This window comes from Polypterus senegalus, chromosome 13, assembly GCF_016835505.1.
Source record: "Polypterus senegalus isolate Bchr_013 chromosome 13, ASM1683550v1, whole genome shotgun sequence".
Taxonomy (NCBI): Eukaryota; Metazoa; Chordata; class Cladistia; order Polypteriformes; family Polypteridae; genus Polypterus; species Polypterus senegalus.
This window is the reverse complement of record NC_053166.1, coordinates 29,580,627-29,603,183: the sequence shown is the minus strand read 5'-3', so window position 1 is coordinate 29,603,183 and position 22,557 is coordinate 29,580,627. Positions and strand designations below refer to the sequence as shown.

General features: G+C 37.5%; 1 protein-coding gene across 1 annotated transcript in view; it reads left to right on the top strand.

The window, feature by feature from the left end:
- The window catches only part of LOC120542097 (polypeptide N-acetylgalactosaminyltransferase 10-like), a 106,838-nt gene that overhangs the window by 71,586 nt on the left and 12,695 nt on the right, over positions 1-22,557 (top strand). The window contains exons 8-11 of the mRNA XM_039774256.1: positions 3,315-3,422; positions 18,787-19,008; positions 21,588-21,704; positions 21,859-22,008. Of these exons, the coding sequence (XP_039630190.1) occupies positions 3,315-3,422; positions 18,787-19,008; positions 21,588-21,704; positions 21,859-22,008 (597 nt within the window). The remainder of the gene's footprint in view (positions 1-3,314; positions 3,423-18,786; positions 19,009-21,587; positions 21,705-21,858; positions 22,009-22,557) is intronic.

Below are 22,557 nucleotides of genomic sequence, written 5' to 3'. Positions count from 1 at the left end.
TTCTACATTACTGACTGGCAGCGCTACAAACTCGCTCACTTTTTTTTTCTTCCCCTTTACAAAATTGGAAGTTAACACTTTTCCTATATTACAACAGATTCTGCTATGGTAAACATGATGCACAACTGTATGCTGAGTGTTTTGTGGCATGTATAATAACAGCAGCATTCTCAAACAAAAAAAAAATGTGTGTGAAATGACAAGTATTTGTAGGTAGTAGGGTAAAATGGAGTTCTCAAACCATGCGCATAAAACAAAAATTATTTTAATAATTAGAACAAAGTATAAAATGCTGTAAACATAAAACATGGAATTATAACGGATTTAATTATTTTTCTGACTTTACCACAGTCTTTAATGTTAACTTCAGCTAAGCATCTAGCTGCAAATTATGCACACCACAACGACCCAGAGAAAAAAGAGAGAATTGATTAATTATTTTTAAATTTACCTCATTCTTTAACCTGAGACAGATGATCTCAATCTCACAAACTGGGCATCGTTAAATTCATAGCTGTAGAAAAAAAAAAACAATGAGGATACGCAAGTGGTGCATGGAACAAACCCTTGTTCTCTTAAGTGGATGTACTGTATATGTGGAAGGGTGAGTGGAGGACATGCTTTATATCAAAAGAAGTTTTATGAAACTTAGTTATTAATTACAGTTTTTGTGATTTATATTATATTTACATTGGGGGGCAAATGGAGTGACACATAATTTTGTTAGGTTGGCAAATGCCACCATATCCCCCCCACTGTAGATCCACCCCTGGAGTATGGTGAAACTTTCAAGCAGTAATCCATGACATCTTGTTTCACTGGGGTATAAATAGGAGGTGACACAGAGGTAAAATACCCTTATTCATTAATCAACATGGAAAAGATAAGAGAAAATGTAATTCAAATGAAAGAAAAATGTGTTGACGTTAATAAGTCAGGAAATGGCTGTAACAAAATTGCTTCTCACCTGAAAATGCCCATATGTACAGTTGGGGCAATAATTAACAAGTTAAAATCAGCTGAAACTGAACTTTGCTGCAAGACAATCCAAGTTTATTTTGAGAAAATGGAAACAGGTAGCATCTTGGGGTCACATTGTCTCCAAAACTTCCATCAGACTCCATTTTTGTGCTAACGGTTTATGTGGAAGGCATCCCAGATAAAAGCCTTTCCTGCCATTTAACCACAAGTATAAGCACCTCGAGTTTGCTAAATGCTTTTGGAATTTTGATTGGAGCCATGTTCTATGGTCAGACAAAATGAAAATTGAGCTTTTTGGCACCAAACACTCAAGGTGGGTTTAGCTTAAAAGGAAGGATGGCTACCTAAAAGAACCTGATCTCCACTGTCAAGTATGGTGGACGTTATCAAATGCTGTGGGGCTGTTTGTCCTCAAGTTCCCTGGGGGCCTTGCTAGGGTGTTCAGTATCCAGTACTCCGTGAAATACCAGGAGATATTTAATTTAAATCTGGCTGCTCCTGCCTAGAAACTAAAACTAGGTTGTCATTGAATCTTCAGATAAGAAAATGTTCCAAAACATGTCCAAATCAATTCAAAAATGGTTTTAAGGAGTGCAAAATAATGATTCTGCCATGGCTGTCATAGTTCCTGGACCTAATCCCATTGAAAATCTGTGGGGTGAGCTGAAGTGGAGAGTGCACAAGAGAGTACATAGAAACTTAGTTGATATGGTGCGACTCTGTAAAGAGGATTCGTCCCAGATTCCCTGCTGAATATTCTTCAACCTTGTAAGATGTAGGAGAAGTCTCACTGTTGCTTTATTGTCAAAGGGATTAAATATATGGGTATATTAAATGCATGGGTGCAATGTAGCACACATGATTGTTAAAAAATAATTATTTCTTAATGAGGAAATAATTTTTCTCAGAATAAATTATAAATATATTTATAATTATAAATATATTTAATTCCAAATATTTATGATTATAAAAAAAATTTTAAAAAAATTAATAAAGTTATACTTTGGATTTATCTTATTTTTCTGTGTGAGATCAAAGTAAATTGCCAAAAGAGGTTTTTATTTATTTATTTATTTATTTTTATATAACCATGGAATTTTGTAGTCTAGTGAGATATGCTGTGTAAACTTTACAGTTTGTACTTTGCATGCTATCAAAAGTAATTTTGCAATTGACAAAGTATGCATGAATAATTTTTGCAACATAGATGACAAGACAATAGGCACAGTACTGTAAACAAATACAGTATATCTATTTTTCGGCCTTGTAATCAAGTCTTTGTCTGATTTGTGTCATTGTGCTCTGATATAATATACTCTAAATATAGAATCTATATTTAAGTAAATTTTGTACATAGTTAAAAATACAGCAATGGAAATTTAATGTTATTTAAAAATCTGCATTTTTGATTTCTCTGCAGTTTTGACTGCAGTAAATTTGAATGATTGCAACATAACAAAATGTGAAAAAGTGAAGGGGCCTGAATATTTTCTTATTTCATAGTGTTTTGTCTAATGTATTTAATGTTTAGTCCTGTATTTGTTGTCTCTGCTATATTAATATCACTAATCTAGGAGATTTGACAGTAAAATAGTTTGCTTGTGTGAATTTAACTTGGTCGTTAGTTAACAAGTCACACTGCTGAATAGGTAGTCAGAAAGCTCATGATTTGCTCATCTAATTAACTTATGGTTTTTGTTGAAACCTTAAAAATAAATATCTGATTATTAATCTTTCACATTTTTCATTGTTTGTTCAACTGTAATATTTTAAAGGAGTTTCAGATGCTGGTGTAGTATATTAAAACAGCAAATTCATTTATTTTTATAGCACATTTTCATACATAAAGTGCTTTAACATAACAATAGCTAAACAACTACAAAATACATCAAAAGCTTTAAATAGCTATTGACAACAGCAGAGAATCATAATGTCCGTGGTCAGATGGCCAGGCAGGTTGGGAAAATAAACTAAGATTTGTGTTTCCAAGGCCAAAAGACTTTCCTGCTAACATTATGCTTATTCTAGGTTTTGCTAGAATGGTTAGGGTCAATAATAACTTATCTGATCTGGTGATATCACCGTGTTATACCTAAAAAAAAAAGTGATACTTTAATGTGTTAATCAGGGAGCTTATCTATCAATAAGGAAATTTTAACCCATTGTTGCATTGCTTTAGATTTGTCATGTATACTACTATACTAACCATTTCAATAATTTTATTTTTATAATTTTAAAAAATGATGGCTATTTAGTTCTAAAATTAGCAAAATTACTTGTAAATTCTCTAAGTAAAGCAACCATAACAAAAAAAGTGCACTATACATTGACAGGTTTGGATGTGTGGCGGTCGAATGGAGGATATTCCCTGTTCCAGAGTTGGACATATATATAGGAAATATGTTCCTTACAAGGTTCCCAGTGGAGTTAGCTTGGCAAGGGTAAGTCTGATACTGATAAAGTCTACACATGTATCATATACTGTATATGTCTATATATATATATATATATATATATATATATATATATATGTATATATATATATATATATATATATATATGTTTATATTCAGTATTTTTAATGTTTTTGTTTATATTTTAAACTGTACTGTTATTTGTAAATATCTACAGTTCTTGTAGCTTATAAATTGAACTGGACTATGTAAGAATAAAGTGTATGTTTATCTATAAAACTACTTTAGAAACTTTACTGGAGATTGGGAATGATTTGATAATGCAATTTGATTTTAGAAATTTCAAAGCTTAATTAAACTTAAAAACTGCACTTTACATGCTTCCTTAAGTTAAATGTAGTATAGCAACAGTTTATTTTTTCATTTGATACAAATGTCATATTTCGTTTCAGTGGTGCTAAATTACAAATAAATATTTTTTGAACCAAAAGTAAAAATTGCAGTGTTGAAAAAGCTGACATCAATTACACAGAACAGACTGAGGATGGAACATTAAAATAAATGTCCATAATCTCAGCACAGGTGAACATACTGAAATAGTGAAAAAAACATAGCATACCTAGAGTTTATAAATAACATATAATTATAATTATAGCTGATTAACAAAGGAAAAAAAGACCTCCAGTAGTAGGGCACTGGGATAGAAGCAGCTTTCTGTTTTTCATGATAAATATACTCTTCTGGTTGATCAGGGTGTCATGCAGTGGGGTGTAAAGACAGTTTTCACGATAGCAGCTTAGCCGATGTTTTTCCCTCAGCTCCTGCCTTCAGTGATTTCAGACTGGTGCCTAGAGCACAGTCAGTCAACCTGATTATTTTAAATCTGCTTGAATGCTGAAATGTTGCTTAGAATTTGTTTGAAGCATACTTAACTATTGTATTTAAAGTTGCTCCAATCAGGTTTTTATTTTATTTTTTTTGGGTCAATACCGTTCAAAGATTTCATGTTGCTGCAATTGGTCTATTTCAATACATTCAGATTTTTTTTTTCTTCTTTATCATTTTACAATTTTTTATGATAAGCTCCTGTGCAGAGGCCTTCTTTTCTATAATAAAGTGTAAACCTTGCTATTCTATCAATTAAACTCCAAACCATGGGTTTATTGGTTTCTTTTTTATTAATAAAACAATTCTGTATGCTTATTGTTCAGTAACTATAGAAAGTACTAAAATAAATAAATTCCCCTTGAAATTCATACTAATACAACATGTACACTAAATAGTTATATATAAAAGAAAATAAAATGCTTGTCACAACAAGCCACAATTCTAATAAAATGTTAATTGTATTTTTATCAACAAGATACAAGGCTAACATGCCTAATAAGTTTATATGTAAATAGACAAATTTTACTTTTAACAAGCCTATTATTTTCTAAGGAACAAGGGCAAATTCTTCTTTATTTATTCTTTTTCTTTGAGGTGCTGTACTAAACACAACCTCACTCACTGTCAACACTTGAGTGAAGAATATCCATTTTACTTAAAGGACAAAATTAGAAATTCTAAACTCTGGTTTTGTTTTAGTTTATGCTGAAGACGCATCTCATTTCTTTCATGCCATGTTCAACTGCACGACATATATACATTTGCTGTTCCTCTCCATGTATAGGATGACTCCTAAGATTCTGTTATCTCAGTTTATTATTCAATTTTCTTTAATTTAAATGCCAACGTTCCAAACTTATCTATCTTCCAAAATATATCTGGCTATTCTCTATTTAGGGGCTGTTCCAGCTGCAAAACAACACCCATTCTTCTTCAGCTACTGTAATGCTTTGCATAGAAGCACTACAACTAAATTCCCATAAAAGTTGGAGAAGCAGATAGTAAAAATCGGGCAATTTAAATTGGCGGCCAATTGATTGAAGCATCATGAATTGCATGTATTTTGTGGGCTGGATTTGCAGCTGAATGTGGGCTAATGTATGTTGTCATAAAATGTTCCAAAAAGTGTGGGGAAGGAGGGAGTGAGTAAGCATTGTTACAAACTGCTATCTGAGCATTCATTTGCAGCATTCTAATATCTGAAATTGCTACTTGTAATTTGTCTTATGCCCAGAGTTGCTTGTACCTTATTGAACTGCTCTGTGAAGCCAAAACGGCAATAGTCTTACACCTGTAATCAAAATATTCTTTATTATTTTTAATAGATTCAAGCACTCATGCCCTGCTTGTAAATATTGCTGTAATCCATATTTTATCTTTTTAAACTGTTTTCTCCCTGTGGGAAATGAGCAAACTCAAATCAGATTTGTTCTGTTCTGTCTAATAATTGTAATACCCAAGTGACCAAGATTAATATAATCTTTGCCAGTCCTTTATTGTCATTTGCAGATGATTAACCTTTAAGGAAATAATCTAAACATTTGCACAATTGTATCTAATATATACCTGCTGCAAAACTGCAACTATGACAGTGACAGTATATTTGTGTAAATATTTTATTTTCATCCAATGAATTAGTAAGTAACCGATTGGTAGTTGATGTAAAATGCATATTGAAAGGTAAGTGTTTTGAGTAGTGAGAAAAGCTGTATTTAAATGTAAAGAAGTAGTAGTATTTTATCATTGTATTTGTAGCTGAAAACCTGGGTTCATGTCATTTTTTTTATTCTGGCAATATACTGTAAATTTAAAGTTGGTGTATCATCTTTAGGTGTGAATTATTTTTAAAAACATTTTTACAATCTACACCCATACAGCTGTTGAAATTTCAAGGTTTATTTTTCTCCATGGCAACATTGCCCTCTACTGGATGGTCCTCAGAATAACTATATGCCAATTTCTGCTGTAGATAGATTGGACTTGTTTAATGCTGTATAGTGGTGTTTTGGTTTTTTTTTTTTTTTTTTTTTTTTTACTTTTAATGTGGGGTGAAGTGAGGTTTGATAGCTTTTATTCATTCCTTCACCCTATTCCTGGGTCATTTTATTTGGATTTAAACTCACATTGAGCTGAAACCTATCTTGCCTATCAGATAGGCAGTTAAATAAATGACACTTAGCAGCACTTTATAGGTATAGCTTTCTTCTCCAAACAACCAATCCTGTCTGTGCAGCTCAATATATATATGGCATGCAGAAATGGTGAGGAAGTTTAGGTGTTTGGCCAAACACTAGGACAGACAAAATCTCCATTATATCTTGTGCTCTTTATTATGTAAAGGCATGTTAAAAAAAAAATTGATGGACCTGCTGCCAAGATGACACCTCCACAGTCCATTATTGTGCAATTCTACTGTAAATGTTGGAGACCTCCATACAATACAGTGCAATTTATTTTTGTAAAGCTCAAAATCACACAGAGTGCCACAGTGGGCTTTAACAGACCCTTTCTTTTGACAGCCCCCCAGCCTTGACTCTCTAAGAAGGCAAGAAACCCCCACCCCACCCCCAAAAAATCCCAGTAAGGGAAAAACATGGAAGAAATCTTGGGAAAGGCAATTAAGAGAGAGACTCCATTCCAGGTAGGTTCAGCCTGCAGTGGATGTCAAAAAAGGAGGGTCAGTACACAGAACAAAACACGGTAATCCTCACTACAATAGTAATATTATAAGTACGAAGCAACATGCAAGAGTAGATGACCTCTCATAATAGGATTCAGATTTTTTTCAGAGTCCTAGAGACCAACACCATCAAGCTGCTTCCCCACTACTCTCCATTCCACATCTGAATCAGTGCTGGGCCAGCCACTCTGATGAAAGTACACTTCTAGCCGACAATTCCAGTGCTCCTCCATCAGAGACGACTTTTCTTTAGGCAGGCAAACAACTTGGCAGTAGGGCGGTGGCTCCAAGTGCCACATTTGAGTACTGAGAAGAGAAACAGAATAGATGAAGTTTAGTAACAAATTGAAACTATCATATTATTTATGTTTTAGTGCTAGTGACTAACAACTGTGGATACAGATGCATTATGCACAGTTAATCAGCTGCTATAATCTGAGTATGCTTAACTGAAATAGCGAGTCTTCAGCCAGGATTTGAAAGCTGTGACTGAAGGGGCATCTGTTATAGCAGCAGACAGACCATTCCACAGTTTTGAAGCCCTGTAAGTAAAAGTTAAACCTCCCACTGTTATTTTATTAATCCTTGGAATCATAAGTAGACCAGCATCTTGAGATCTTAATGTGCATTCTGGTTTCTAAGTAATGATAAGCTCAGATACTTAAACTGTACCTTGGGCATTTTTAAGGCTTTATATGTTAAAAGCAGGATTTTCAAATCTGCCCTAAACCTAACTGGGAGCCAGTGTAAGGATTTAATAACTAGAGTTATGTGTATTTTCTTGTTCTTGTAGTAATTCTTGCAGCAGCAGTTTAGATTAACTAGAAACTGTATAAAAAGTAATTGGAGCATTCAGTGAATACTGCATTGCAGTAGTCAATCCAACTTAAAATAAATGCATGAATTAATTTCTCATTATCCTGCATATTTAGAAAATGCCTTAATTTCCCAATATTTTTAAGACGGAAGAAACATGTTTTGGACAATTTTGTAATGTGTGCATTAAATTACATGCTAGAGTCAAAGACAACACCTAGACTGCGAGCTGGTTCAGTGGAATTAATGGTGATTGTAACTAAGTTAAATAATGTCAAAATATTGCTGCCATCAGCATCATTCCCTCCAATATTTAACACCTCTGTTTTATCTGTATTTAAAGACAAGTAGCTCTCAGCCATCCACTCCTTTAATTCACTAACTCAACTAATTCTAGACAAAGTCTGAGAAACTTCATTTGGTCTAAAAGAAAGGTATAACTGGGTGTCATCTGCGGATGAGTGAAAACATTATTTTCTAATGATAGATCCCAGTGGAAGCGTGTAAAGTGAAAACACTATTTCTCACTTCTCTGTACAGGGTGAGGCAGATAGGACGGACAATTTTGAAATGGCTAGAACTCACCACTAGGTGGAGTGACAGATGTGCTGTAGGTGGCGTTAGGTTCGTGAAGTCTTAGCATTTTTTAATTTTCTTTTTAGTTGAAATCATGGAACCGTGGACGATAGAACACCGCATTTTTGTGTATGACTGTTTTGTCAAGAACAACCAATCTGTTACTGCAGTTCAGCATGAGTTTTGTTGCCATTTCAATATCCACAGAAATAAAGCTGTTCCCGCTCGTAACACGTTGGGTTAAAGCACTTCGTACATGAGGTACACTAATGAACAAAAGACCTCCGAGGGCTACATGAATGGCACGTATCCCAGAAAATGTGCGCAGTCCAAGTCGATCTGCTCGGAAACATTCTTCTGAACTTGGCCTCAGTAAGGCGTATTTTGCATTTAGACCTGCATTTCCATCCCTACAAATTGGCCGTTGTGCAACAGTTGAAGGCCGGGGATTACACACAGCGACTGAACTTAGCACATGAAATGGAAGCAATTTTTGAGCAAAATGACAACCTCATTTTGTTCATGACTGATGAAGCTCATTTTCATCTCAATGGCTTGGTGAATCAACAGAATTGCCATTACTGGGCTTCGGAAAATCCGAAAAAATTACACGAACGACAGCTGCACAATCCGAAAGTGATGGTTTGGCGTGCTATGGACAGAGCGATGTTGAAAAGATTGGAGGCCAACTTCCATGAACGCCTTCAGAAATGCATCAGTGATAACGAACATCACATGGGAGATGTTGTTTTCCACACTTGATTTTGTCAAATGCTATTTCAATATGAACTCAAATCTTTCAATAAATTTCTTTGTAAGAAAAAATTTACAATTTTGTGATTTCATAAAAAACGTCTGTCCTTTTTGCCTCAACCTGTATAATGATGGAGAACTGTTAGCACTTTGGTATTGCTGGCGCTGCCGCAAGTGGCAGCCATTCCAGCAGCTCCGTGTATGACTTTATCTTTTTACCTTTTTTTTCTCTATTTTCTCTCTATTTCACTGATCACTTCTACCACTTTCTTTTATGTGAAATCGCTCCCTGGACACTTTTTACTATTTTTACTACTTGACATGGATTTTTACACTCCGAGACTCACCTATTCAAGTAGCCAACTTAAAGCACTGAGAAGAAATGCCCACGCCGGTGTGGTTCCCTATTTGTCTGACGAAGTAAGGAAACGATATCGAGGCAGACGAGCCGGCGCTAAAATAAAAGATAAGATAAAAGCCAAGCAGCTTGCAAGAAAATGGCGCTATAAACCATCGGTGCCTTCTGTGATCCTTGGAAATGTGAACTCACTACCAAATAAGATCAACGAACTGGCTGTGCTGTGAAAAATGTCAGAACCTACAGAGAATGCAGCTTGCTGTGTTTTGGTGAAATGTGGCTAACTACCACCATCCCAAGAGGCTAACATGGAGCTACCCGGGTTTAGCACAGTTAGAGCGGACAGAGACGCAAATATCTGTGGTAAGAAGAAAGGAGGGGGAGTCGCTCTCTATGTCAATACAAGGTGGTGCAACACTGGACATGTAAACTTTAAAAACTCCACTTGCTGCAGGGATATCGAACTGTTGGCCGTAAGTTTGCGTCCCTATTACCTGCCCAGAGAGTTTGGACATGTGATTGTTGTTATTGTTTACATCCCCCCTTGAGCGAATGCGGAGATAGCGAGTGACGTCATGCATTCCGCAGTTGCTAAGTTACAAACGCAGCACCCTGAGGGACTTGTGCTAATCTCTGGAGATTTTAACCATGTAACGCTGGACAAAACATTACCTGCCGTCTCCCAGTATGTGGATTGTAACACCCGGGGAAATAGAACTATTGACCTACTGTATGCAAACGTTAAAAGATGTTAAAGACCTGGGAAAGCAGATCATAACCTGGTTCTACTTCAGCCTCACTACAAACCAAGACTGAGGGCGCTACCTACAACCACACGCTCATTCAGGAAGTGGTCCCCTGAGGCAGAACAGGCTCTGGGAGACTGCTTTGGAACTACAGACTGGGATATACTACAGGTATCACATAGTGAGAACATTGAAGAGGCTGTTGACTACACAACTGATTATATCAACTTCTGTATGGACATTGTAGTTCCAGTAAGAACAGTATGCTGCTATGCTAACAAAGCCATGGATTACAAGTGACATCAAGGGTCTTTTGAACCAGAAGAAAAGGGCTTTTAAAGGTGGTGATCAGCATGAGCTCAAGCGCGTGCAGAAGAAACTCCGAGTCTAGCTCAGAGCGGCGAAGGAGCCTTACAAGAGAATGCTGGCACAGAATAACAGCATGAAGGAACTGTGGGATGGGATGAAGATCATCACTGGCTGCAGCTCGAAGTGGGGTGCCACCATCGAGAGAGAAAACCAAATGAACAACTTCTTTAACAGGTTTGACCACCCTAACCCACTCTCACCTCGGAGTACTGCATCCTCCAACCATATGCTGATACCAGCATAGGTGAGACATCCCCATCCACAATTACAGCAGCCCAGGTGAGCAGAGAGTTGAGGAGACTTCGTGCCAGCAAAGCAGCGGGTCCAGATGGAGTATCGCCACGACTGCTGAAGGCCTGTGCGTTGGAACTGGGGAGTCCTCTACAGCGCATCTTCAACCTGAGCCTGGAACAAGGGAGAGTCCCGAGGCTTTGGAAAACCTCTTGTATCACCCCAGTCCCAAAGGTATCATGTCCTAGTGAGCTGAATGACTTCCGGCCTATTGCTCTGACGTCACATGTGATGAAGACCATGGAGAGGCCACAGGTCCGCCACGCTCTCGTCCCTCTGCAGTTCGCATACCAGTAGAAGGTGGGAGCGGAGGATGCCATCATCTATATGCTACACCGATCCCTCTCCCACCTGGACAGAGGCAGTGGTGCTGTAAGAATTATGTTTTTGGACTTCTGTAGCTCCTTCAACACCATCCAACCTCTGATTCTTAGGAGCAAGCTGACTCTGATGAGAGTAGATTCACACCTGGTGGCATGGATCGTGGACTATCTTACAGACAGACCTCAGTATGTGCGTCTTGGGAACTGCAGGTCTGACATTGTGGTCAGCAACACAGGAGCGCCGCAGGGGACTGTATTTTCTCCGGTCCTGATCAGCCTATATACATCAGACTTCCAATGTGATTCAAAGTCCTGTCACGTGCAAAAGTTCGCTGACGACACTGCTATTGTGGGCTGCATCAGGAGTGGGCAGGAGGAGGAGTACAGAAAGCTAATCAAAGACTTTGTTAAATGGTGCGACTCAAATCACTTACACCTGAACACCAGCAAGACCAAGGAACTGGCGGTGGATTTTAGGAGGCCCAGGCCCCTCATGGACCCCATGATCTTCAGAGGAGACTGTGTGCAGAGGGTACAGACCTATAAATACCTGGGAGTGCAGCTGGATGACAAATTGGACTGGTCTGCCAATACTGATGCTCTGTGTAAGAAAGGTCAGAGCCGACTATACTTCCTTAGAAGGTTGGCGTCCTTCAACATCTACAGTAAGATGCTGCAGATGTTCTACCAGACAGTTGTGGTGAGTGCCCTCTTCTACACGGTGGTGTGCTGGGGAGGTGGCATAAAGAAGAAGGACGTCTCATGCCTGGACAAACTTGTTAGGAAGGCAACATGAACTACATTTATTTATATAGCACATTTTCATACAAACAGTAGCTCAAAGTGCTTTACATAATAAAGAATAGAAAAATAAAAGACACAATAAGAAAATAAATCAACATTAATTAACATAGAATAAGAGTAAGGTCCAATGGCCAGGGTGGACAGAAAAAAAAAAAAAAACTCCAGACGGCTGGAGAAAAAATAAAAATAAAATCTGTAGGGATTCCAGACCATTAGACTTCCCAGTCCCCTCTGGGCATTCTACCTAACATAAATGAAACAGTCCTCTTTGGATTTAGGGTTCTCACGGAAGGACTTGATGATGATGATGGTCACGTAGACTTCTGCCTTTTAATCCATCCATCATTGTTGGAGCATCATGATGCTTTGAGTAGGTGGAGGTGGCACAGGCCACCACCACAAAGAAACCGGAAAAAGAAACAGAAGAGAGAGCAGGGGTCAGTACAGATTTTAGAGCCACCATGAATAGTTATTATGAAGAATTGAACATACAGAGTATCAGGATTAAGTTAAATTGAAGTTATAAAAAGGCCATGTTAAAGTAATATGTTTTCAGCAGTGTTTTAAAGTGCTCAACTGTACTAGCCTGGTGAATTCATATTGGCCGGCTATTCCAGATTTTAGGTGTATAGCAGTAGAAGGCCGCCTCACCTATTCTTTTAAGCTTTGTTCTTGGAATTCTAAGGAGACACTCATTTGAGGATCTAAGGTTACGATTTGGAATATAAGGTGTCAGACAGATTATTTAAGGCTTTATAAACCATAAGCAGAATTTTAAAGTCAATCCTGAATGACACAGGTAACCAGTGTAGTGACATTAAAACTGGAGAAATGTGTTCGGATTTTCTTTTCCTAGTTAGGATTCTAGCAGCTGCATTCTGCACTAGTTGCAAACGATTTATGTCTTTTTTGGGTAGTCCTGAGAGGAGTGTGTTACAGTAATCTAGTTGACTGAAAACAAACGCGTGAACTAATTTCTCAGCATCTTTCAGTGATATAAGAGGTCTAACTTTAGCTATGTTTCTTAAGTGAAAAAATACTGTCCTAGTGATCTGATTAATATGCGATTTAAAATTCAGATTACAGTCATCAATTACCCCTAAGCTTTTTACCTCCGTCTTGACTTTTAATCCTAATGTATCCAGTTTATTTCTAATAGCCTCATTGTATCCATTATTTCCAATCACTAAGATTTCAGTTTTCTCTTTATTTAACTTGAGAAAGTTACTATTCATCCATTCTGAGATACAAGTCAGACATTGTGTTAGTGAATCGAGAGAATCAGGGTCATCAGGTGCTATTGATAAGTACAGCTGTGTGTCCTCAGCATAGCTGTGGTAGCTCACATTGTGCCCTGAGATAATCTGCCCTAACGGGAGCATGTAGATTGAGAAGAGCAGCGGACCCAGGATAGAGCCTTGTGGAACACCATATTGGATATCATGTGACTTTGAGTTGTAATTAGCACAACTAACAAAGAATTTTCTCCCTGTCAGGTAGGATTCAAACCAATTTAAGACACTGCCAGAGAGGCCCACCCATTGACTAAGGCAATTTCTAAGAATATTATAATCAATGGTGTCAAATGCAGCACTCAGATCTAAGAAGATGAGAACAGATAAATGGCCTCTGTCTGCATTCACTCGCAAATCATTTACTACTTTAACGAGTGCAGTTTCTGTGCTGTGATTTGTTCTAAAACCTGACTGAAATTTATCAAGAATAGCATGTTTATTTAGGTGGTCATTTAACTGCATAATGGCTGCCTTCTCCAGAACTTTACTTAAGAAAGGCAGGTTAGAGATGGGTCTAAAATGTTCAAGAGCCGAGGGGTCAAGATTATGTTTCTTAAGTAGTGGTTTACCTACAGCAGTCTTAAGACAGTCTGGGAAGACCCCCGTATCTAATGACGAATTTAGGCAGGCAGGCTCTATTGTAGGAATAAACCTGGACAGTTTAACATCTGTGGCAGAGCGACGGGCACTAAGCAAACTCCTGTCAATCATGGAGAATCCACTGCATCCACTTAACAGTGTCATCTCCAAGCAGAGGAGCAGCTTCAGTGACAGACTTTTGTCAATGTCTTGCTCCACTGACAGACTGAGGAGATCATTCCTCCCCCACACTAGGCGACTCTTCAATTCCACCTGGGGAAGTAAATGCTAACATTATTCAAAGTTATTGTCAGCTTTTACATTCATTTTTATTACCGTTTAATTTTTTTTTTGTATCCGTATACTGCTGTTGGATTATGTGAATTTCACCTTGGGATTAATAAAGTATCTAATCTATCTATCTAGTACTGGTATGTACTTGATTAATAAGAAGTAAACCAGGCAAGGACATGTCTGTGAGCCCAGTCTCATTTTCCAGCCTATACAGTAAAATAGAATGGTCAGTGGTGTCAAACGCTGCTCTTTATCTAACAATATAATTACAGTGGGGTTTCCTTCATCAGAGGATATCAGAATGTCATTTGCAACACGCCTTCGTGCCATTTCTGTTCTATGTCCAGTACAAAAGCCAGACTCGAGCTTCTCACATAAATTTGAGGTTTGACTGAAACTGATTAGCGACTATTTACTCAAGTACCTCCATACCTCTTTTGCAATTTGTTGTCAGTCTGACATTGATATGTGGGGAGATGTGTTTAAGTAAGGGGTAGAAATGTCCCGATCTTTTCCACCTCTTTCTCTTTTCTTCTAAGATCTGTGCTCTGGACACGTGGTGTCCCCCTCTCTTCCCATCTTCCTTTTTGTCCTTTGTACTCATTTGTTTCAACTCTTTCTCCAATATACACACTTGGTTCTGGACCCTTTCCCAGCTCCCAGAAGCTTCTTTTCAAGCTCTCCTGTTAGATCTAATTGACTAATAAATGTTTTCCTATGGTCGGTGTTTTGTAGGCATACTATCTTTTCAGTCAGTCAGTCATTTTCCAACCCTCTATATTCTAACACATTGTCACCGGGGGTCTGCTGGAGCCAATCCCAGCCAGTACAGGTCGCAAGACAGGAACAAATCCCGGGCAGGGCGCCAGCCCACCACAGGGCGCACACACACATCCACACACCAAGCACACACTAGGGACAATTTAGGATCGCCAATGCACCTACCCTTCATGTCTTCAAATGTCAAAAATTGCTCTAAAAATCCTAATAAGCAGCATATGCAGTTTTGATTTATCCATAGATTATATTGTACATGGAGATGACATATTATGGGATTAGAACTAGACCCTCAATATCATTTTCACCACGTGAAAGTCCCTGGAATCTTCCTCTACATGTTCTAGGATTGTTCTTCAACAGCAGCTCTCTAGCACTAAAGGCTGATTTATACTTCTACACTGAGCCATCTTAAAAAATAAAAATATAAAATGCTGTGTTCTGCTTATGTTAAAGATGATGAGGTAACAGTGAGCATGCCATCACAATAAAGGCTGATTGAAGATTTGATCTTTGCCTTGTCTGACAGATTTTAATATTTGCTGCTTTATGCTTGGGAGAGGTTCGGAAAGAGCATGAACAGTTTTTTTGTTTTTATTGGCACATTATAGACCTAATAATACAAAGTGAGTATCAATCAAATGCCACACCATACATAGTGTTGTTGACCATGTGCATCCTTTCCTCCCAGTCTACCCTTTTTCAAGTGAATAATTTACCATGTGACAAATCATGCATCGATTCAAACTGGTTTTCTGAACTTGACAGTGATTTCAGTTTTCCTTGGTGGCTTGCACACTCTTCATATCTGCCTAATAGAGCACCTTTAAAATGACTTAAATGAGAGATTTGCAGATTCTTTGGCCATAAGTTGCTGGAATTGTGAATTAGTGTTGTGTCAACATTTTCTAACATCAGGTAAAATCTATGCCTCAGAAAATTCAGTTTATTCTAGGAGCAAATACTACCCACTACTATATAGGTGTACTAAATAAAATGACCATTGAGTATATATGTATGCATTGCTTTTTATTTATTTTGAGAAGGACAGGTTGACGTCACAGTCATAGGATGTCAATTTGACACATTGTTTTGGCCACAACTTGGTACTTAACAAGTGACTCCAAATTACACAACTGAGTTTGACAGTCTTCTTGAACATTGTAATAAAAGCATGTCTTATTCACAATGAGTTCCTACCTTATATGGCATACTTCTGGCGAGAAAAAAAAATTACCAGCAATGGCAAATTCAATACCCAATCAGAAAATGAATGAATGGATGGGGTTATTGCAAGATGTTTAAGCATTCTCTGGAACACTAGAAAACTTTTGATGAGAACAGACCATTCAGCCCAACAAAGCATACTAATCCTATGTGCTTAATTACTCCAAAATAACCAAGTCAAATTTTGAAGCTCCCTAAAGAATATTAGAAACTTGTGCTTTTAACAAGAGCAGGGCATTCAGCAAAATAAAGCTTGCCAATCCTATCCACTTAATTCCACCAAAATAGCATCAAGTTTTGGAGTTCACTAAAGTCCTGCTGTCTACCACACTAATTGGAAACTTATTACATGAATCCGTGATCCTCTGTATGAAGAAAAACGTCCTAATGTTTGTGAAAATGTTTGCCACTTTCCATCTGTGTCCTTCCATTCTTGTTCAACTTTTTTTTTTCTAAAGTACCTGACTAAATTTAACTGTAATAATTTCTTTCATAATATTAAACACTTCAGTCATGTCGCCTCTTAATCTCCTTTTGTTTAAACTTTCCTCATTACTTTTCACCTTCAGTCCTGGAATTAACCTAGACATCCTTTTCAGGACTTTTTTTTTTTTTTTAAAGCTGGTGAGTTTTATTTGTAGCCTGAAGATCAGAACTGCGCATAACCTTCTTTGTCTTGTACTCTACACAGTTTGCTCTAAACATACTGTAGTTGAGCTGCACCACTGAGACCAATGACAATAACCATCATGATAAAATATCTCACAATGCACAGTTGAACTATATACAGTCATATGAAAAAGTTTGGGAACCTCTCTCAGCCTGCATACTAATTTACTCTACTTTCAACAAAAAAGACAGTGGTATGTCTTTCATTTCCTAGAAACATATGAGTACTGGGGTGTTTTCTGAACAAAGATTTTTAGTGAAGCCGTATTTAGTTGTATGAAATTAAATCAAATGTGAAAAATTGGCTGTGCACAAATGTGGGTCCCCTTGTAATTTTGCAACACCAAATTGGTTGGATTAGCTCGTTAAGCCTTGAAATTCATAGACAGGTGTGTCCAATCATGAGAAAAGGTATTTAAGGTGGTCAATTGCAAGTTGTGCTTCCCTTTGACTCTCCTCTGAAGAGTGACAGCATGGGATCCTCAAAGCAACTCTCAAATCTTCTGAAAACAAAGATTGTTCAGTATCATGGTTTAGAGGAAAACTACAAAAAGCTATCTCTGAGGTTTAAACTGTCAGTTTCAACTGCAATGAATGGAATCACGAAATGGAAGGCCACAGGCACAGTTGCTGTTAAACCCAGGTCTGGCAGGCCAAGAAAAATCCAGGAGCGGCATATGCGCAGGATTGTGAGAATGTTTACAGACAGCCCACAGATCACCTCCAAAGACCTGCAAGAACATCTGGCTGCAGATGGTGTATCTGTACATCATTCTACAATTCAGCGCAGTTTGCACAAATAACATCTGTATGGTTGGGTGATGAGAAAGAAGCCCTTTCTTCACTCACACCACAAACAGAGTCACTTGTTGTATGCAAATGCTCATTTAGACAAGCCAGATTCATTTTGGAACAAAGTGCTTTGGACTGATGAGACAAAAATTGAGTTATTTGGTCATAACAAAAAGCACTTTGCCTGGCGGAAGAAGAACAACACATTCCAAGAAAAACACCTGCTACTTACTATCAAATTTGGTGGAGGTTCCATCATGCTGTGGGGCTGTGTGGCTAGTTCAGGGACTGGGGCCCTTGTTAAAGTCGAGGGTCGGATGAATTCAACCTAATATCAACAAATTCTTCAGGATAATGTTCAGGCATCAGTAACAAAGTTGAAGTTACGCAAGGGTTAGATATTCCAACAAGACAATGATCCAAAACACTGTTCGAAATCTACAAAGGCATTCGTGCAGAGGGAGAAGTACAATGCTCTGGAATGGCCGTCACAGTCCACTGACTTGAATATCATTCAAAATCAATGGGATGATTTGAAGCAGGCTGTCCATGCTCGGCAGCCATCAAATGTAACTGAACTGGAGAGATTTTGTATGGAAGAATGGTCAAAAATACCTCCATCCAGAATCCAGACACTCATTAAAGGCTATAGAAGGTGTCTAGAGGCTGTTATATTTGCATAAGTAGGCTCAACTAAGTATTGATCTAATATCTATGTTGGTGTGCCCAAATTTATACTCCTAATTTTGTTATGATGCATATTGCATATTTTCTGTTAATCCAATAAACTTAATGTGACTGCTGAAATACTACTGTTTCCATAAAGCATGTCATATATTAAAAGGAAGTTGCTACTTTGAAAGCGCAGCCAATGATAAACAAAAATCCAAAGAATTAAGAGGGGTTCCCAAACTTTTCCATATGGCTGTTTAAGGCACAATAAAACTTTTTTTTATGAAAACTGATTAACATTCTTAAAATTGTCTGGGTGCAAAAATTCTACATGCAATTCTAACAATTACTTGCAGTATTAATATTAATCAAAAAGTGAATCTTTATTTGAGAGTTTTCATATTATTAATTTTTGATTGCGAATAAAATTTTCCACAGGGAGCTACTGAATTTATTATTCATTGAGCTCTCTGTTTTTGCAGAATCTAAAGCGAGTGGCAGAAGTTTGGATGGATGAGTATGCCGAGTATATTTACCAACGTCGACCTGAATATAGGCATCTTTCAGCTGGAGATGTGACATCCCAGAAGGAGTTAAGAAACACTCTAAACTGTAGAAGCTTTAAATGGTTTATGACAGAGGTGGCTTGGGACTTGCCTAAGCACTACCCACCCGTAGAGCCCCCTGCCGCAGCATGGGGTGAGGTTTGTATCAACTCTTTAAATATATGTGTTTAATACTGTATATATAATATACTTGGTTTTGATTATGGCTATCTTGTGAAAATGGCTGCATCAATTTTGTTTTGTGTCTTTTGTTTTGTTATTTTCCATAGTTATCCAGTTAATTTATCCGATGTTATGAGGTTTTGTGGCCTATTCTGACACAGGTACTAGCCCTGGAGATGGCAGGAGTACTGTAATTTGTAGTTCACAGACACGCATAATGTAGGTTCAGCTTAGATTTGTCAGTTAATCTAACATGCTCGTCTTTGGTATATGTGAAGAAAATAGTTTAAAATTGTACTCTACCTTGGCATTATGAACAGCCTTGAGATATTTAACATAGAACATACTTATGTAATGTAAAGGTGTAATGCCTACTTGTAATTACAAACTATTATACAATCTGTTCTCCCACTTACCTAAAACACTGTCTGCACTGGGAATTCCATCTTACATTTGGGGGGGGGGGCACTCCATGTCAGACCTAATAGATAATAGCTATATTATCTTGTGAAGATAGTGATATTGTAAAGTACAAATGATTAGCATCCAGTTCTTAGAGTTTTAAGCCAGGTATCTAACAGCACTATTTAGAATATGTTCCCTTATACCTTTTGCACATTAATTTAGTTAACTCTTCTTTATTTAATGCCATTAAATTAGTTCTTTGATGTGAGCGTGAGCCTTCAAAACAATTCCTGTGTGCCCATTTTTCTGGCTCTCAAATAGAACCAGATAATTTTTAAGTTAAGACTTTTTCTGTATGGTTGATTCTAATGCTTGTCCAGTATCCCAATGAATTGGGTGTTTTTTTTTTTTTGTTCTTTATTTCACCTTATACAATTTCTCGTATTAGGAATTTGTTAGTTTTAGCATACCCTTGGGGTCCGAGCCAGGGTCAGACATTGTACAGCGCCACTGGAGCAATTGAAGGTTAAGGGCCCAGCAGAGTAGGATCTCTTTTGGCAGTGACGGGGATTTGAACCAGCAACCTTCGGGATACCAACGCAGATCCCTAGCCTCAGAGCCACCACTTCGCCCCGTGTTTAAAATTAAAACAAAAAATACAATGTACATTACAAATGCACAAGTGTTAGAACTGTCTAATTCTGCTGGAAAGGTGGAAAGTAAAAAAAAAAAACTGTATTTCAATCCATGAATAATAAGCTTAAAAACAATGAACTAAACAAAAAAAATGTAGGTTAAAAAAAAGGTACAACATATATTGATTTTCAATTCCAAAAAATGTGAATAGCAAAAATGAAAGCAAGGTCTTGGTTGTAGTGAATGGGCTTGTTGGGATGTGATTTAACACATTCATTATGACTGCATATTAGCAGGTCACATCTGTGAGTATTGTGGACGCTAGAGGCGCTGTTGCCCCGTGAAACCCACCAGACAGATGTCCAAGACACAATTGTAAAAAGCACCAAGTATAATATTTAATATTTTCTTAAATATAGTGCCCAAAGCACCACACATGCCGCAATTAACAATAAAACAATAATCAATAATCATTATTCAACAATAACAATCCTCCATTCCCAGCAGCTTCATCACCCAACCTCCCAACTCTGGCTCAGCCTGCTGCGTCTGCATCAGTCCTTTAAATAGTCTTTGACCCGGAAGTGTTTGTTCTCTTCTTTCTGGTCAAACGCCACATCATCTGTCTTCGAATAGCCTGGAAGTACTGTGGGCTTTTGACTCTGAAGTACCTCCAGGTTATAAGAAAAGTAGGAGTCCCCAGGTCCTTTATGAGCTCCCCCTGGTTGCACCCACGGCACCCAACACGGCTGAGAAAATGGACTCCATGTCCCATGATGCCCTGAGGGAATCTGGGGTACATTTACCGTCCGGGGAGCTGCCACTTAGCATCCTGGGGGAGGCAGTGTTCTGGAAATGCTGCTTTTCTCCATCCTTTTAGCTCTGGGACATCCCGGCCGGATTGAACTGCCGGCCGTCTATCACAGTATATAATGTAGATGTGTATATACAGTAGAACAATAAAAATAGGAAAGAGAGAGAGCTAATATTGTGTGTCTACATGCATTTTTTTCTCTCCTCATTATTCCAACCACAAGTCCATGCCTTATTTCCTTAAGCTTCAAAAAGTAAAGTCTATGAAAATAATCATATAAAAATGTATATTTTTATGAATCCATCCGTCTGTCTTTTTATCTACTTGTCCAGTTTGATTGCGGGTAGCCAGTGCCTGTCCCAGCATCACTGAACCCAATGTAGAAACCATTCTTATGAGGAGCTCATAGCACAAATTTTCATTACTGATGAGCTATTTTAAACTTTTTTATGAAATAACTGAGAGAGAAGTTTATGGCCTACAAAGTTTTAAATTTAGTGCTAGAAAATAGTTTGTTTATTAATTTATTTTTCTTATTTTGGTAGAGCTGCATTGTGCATATCTGCGCTGATAAATCTGAGATTGTATAAGAGAAGAATGTGCATTAAGCACTGTTCAAGCACTATAAGGCTTCAAGGACTAGACAAAGTATCATTAAGAATGTTAGATATTTTTTGAGTCACATGTTTGTACCTTACAGATCCGCAATGTTGGCACACTCATGTGCATAGAAAGCAAGCAAAGTGTCTCTGGTTCCCCAATCAAGATTGAAGTGTGCCTGAAGGGAAGGGGTGACACTGGTTGGAATCATGGTCAGGTGTGAAAATTTACCATTAAAAGTTTATTTTCCTTTTATACTTAATTTGTTCATTGATATCTTAATTATTCCCTTAAACAAATAATTTTTCTGTGTGCTGCTTTCTGACAATAGTACTAATGATATTTTTTGTGATGATTGGTTGTCATTTTAGATCTTTACATTCGGTTGGCGTGAAGATATACGTGTAGGGGATCCACTACATACAAAAAAAGTGTGTTTTGATGCAATTTCCAATAATAGTCCAGTAACGTTATATGACTGCCATGGAATGAAAGGCAACCAGTTGTGGAGGTACAGAAAGGTGAGATTAGTGTTTTCATGCTGATGATTACTTTTTTTTTTAACCAAGCTTGTCTTTAAAGTAAATTGACAAATCTATTATCTTACCATCGGTATATGCCATGTGTTATGAGAAAGTATTGAGAAATTCGTTTCTACGATTTTTTTGGTCAATGTCAAATGTATTTATATAGCACATTTAAAGCAACCTAGGAATGCTGTGCCCAAAGTGCTTTACAATAAATACAATAAAGTAACAAAGGATGACTCAAATGTTCAGTTAATGATATATAGGAGGTAATGGAATATGACAAATGGCCTGTTTAATCAGAACTTGGTTAATTTGATAAAAAAAATACACTGTTTAATATAAAGTGTTTTATAAGTATGGTTGGCAACAGAACAAGACTTGGACTATGATGTTTGCTGATGACATTGTGATCTGTAGCGAGAACAGGGAGCAGGTTGAGGAGACCCTGGAGAGGTGGAGATATGTCCTTAAATCTGCTCTGTTTAGATCAGTAATGTGTGTTAATGTATAGTAAATCTATAAAGAAAGACACCTTTTACA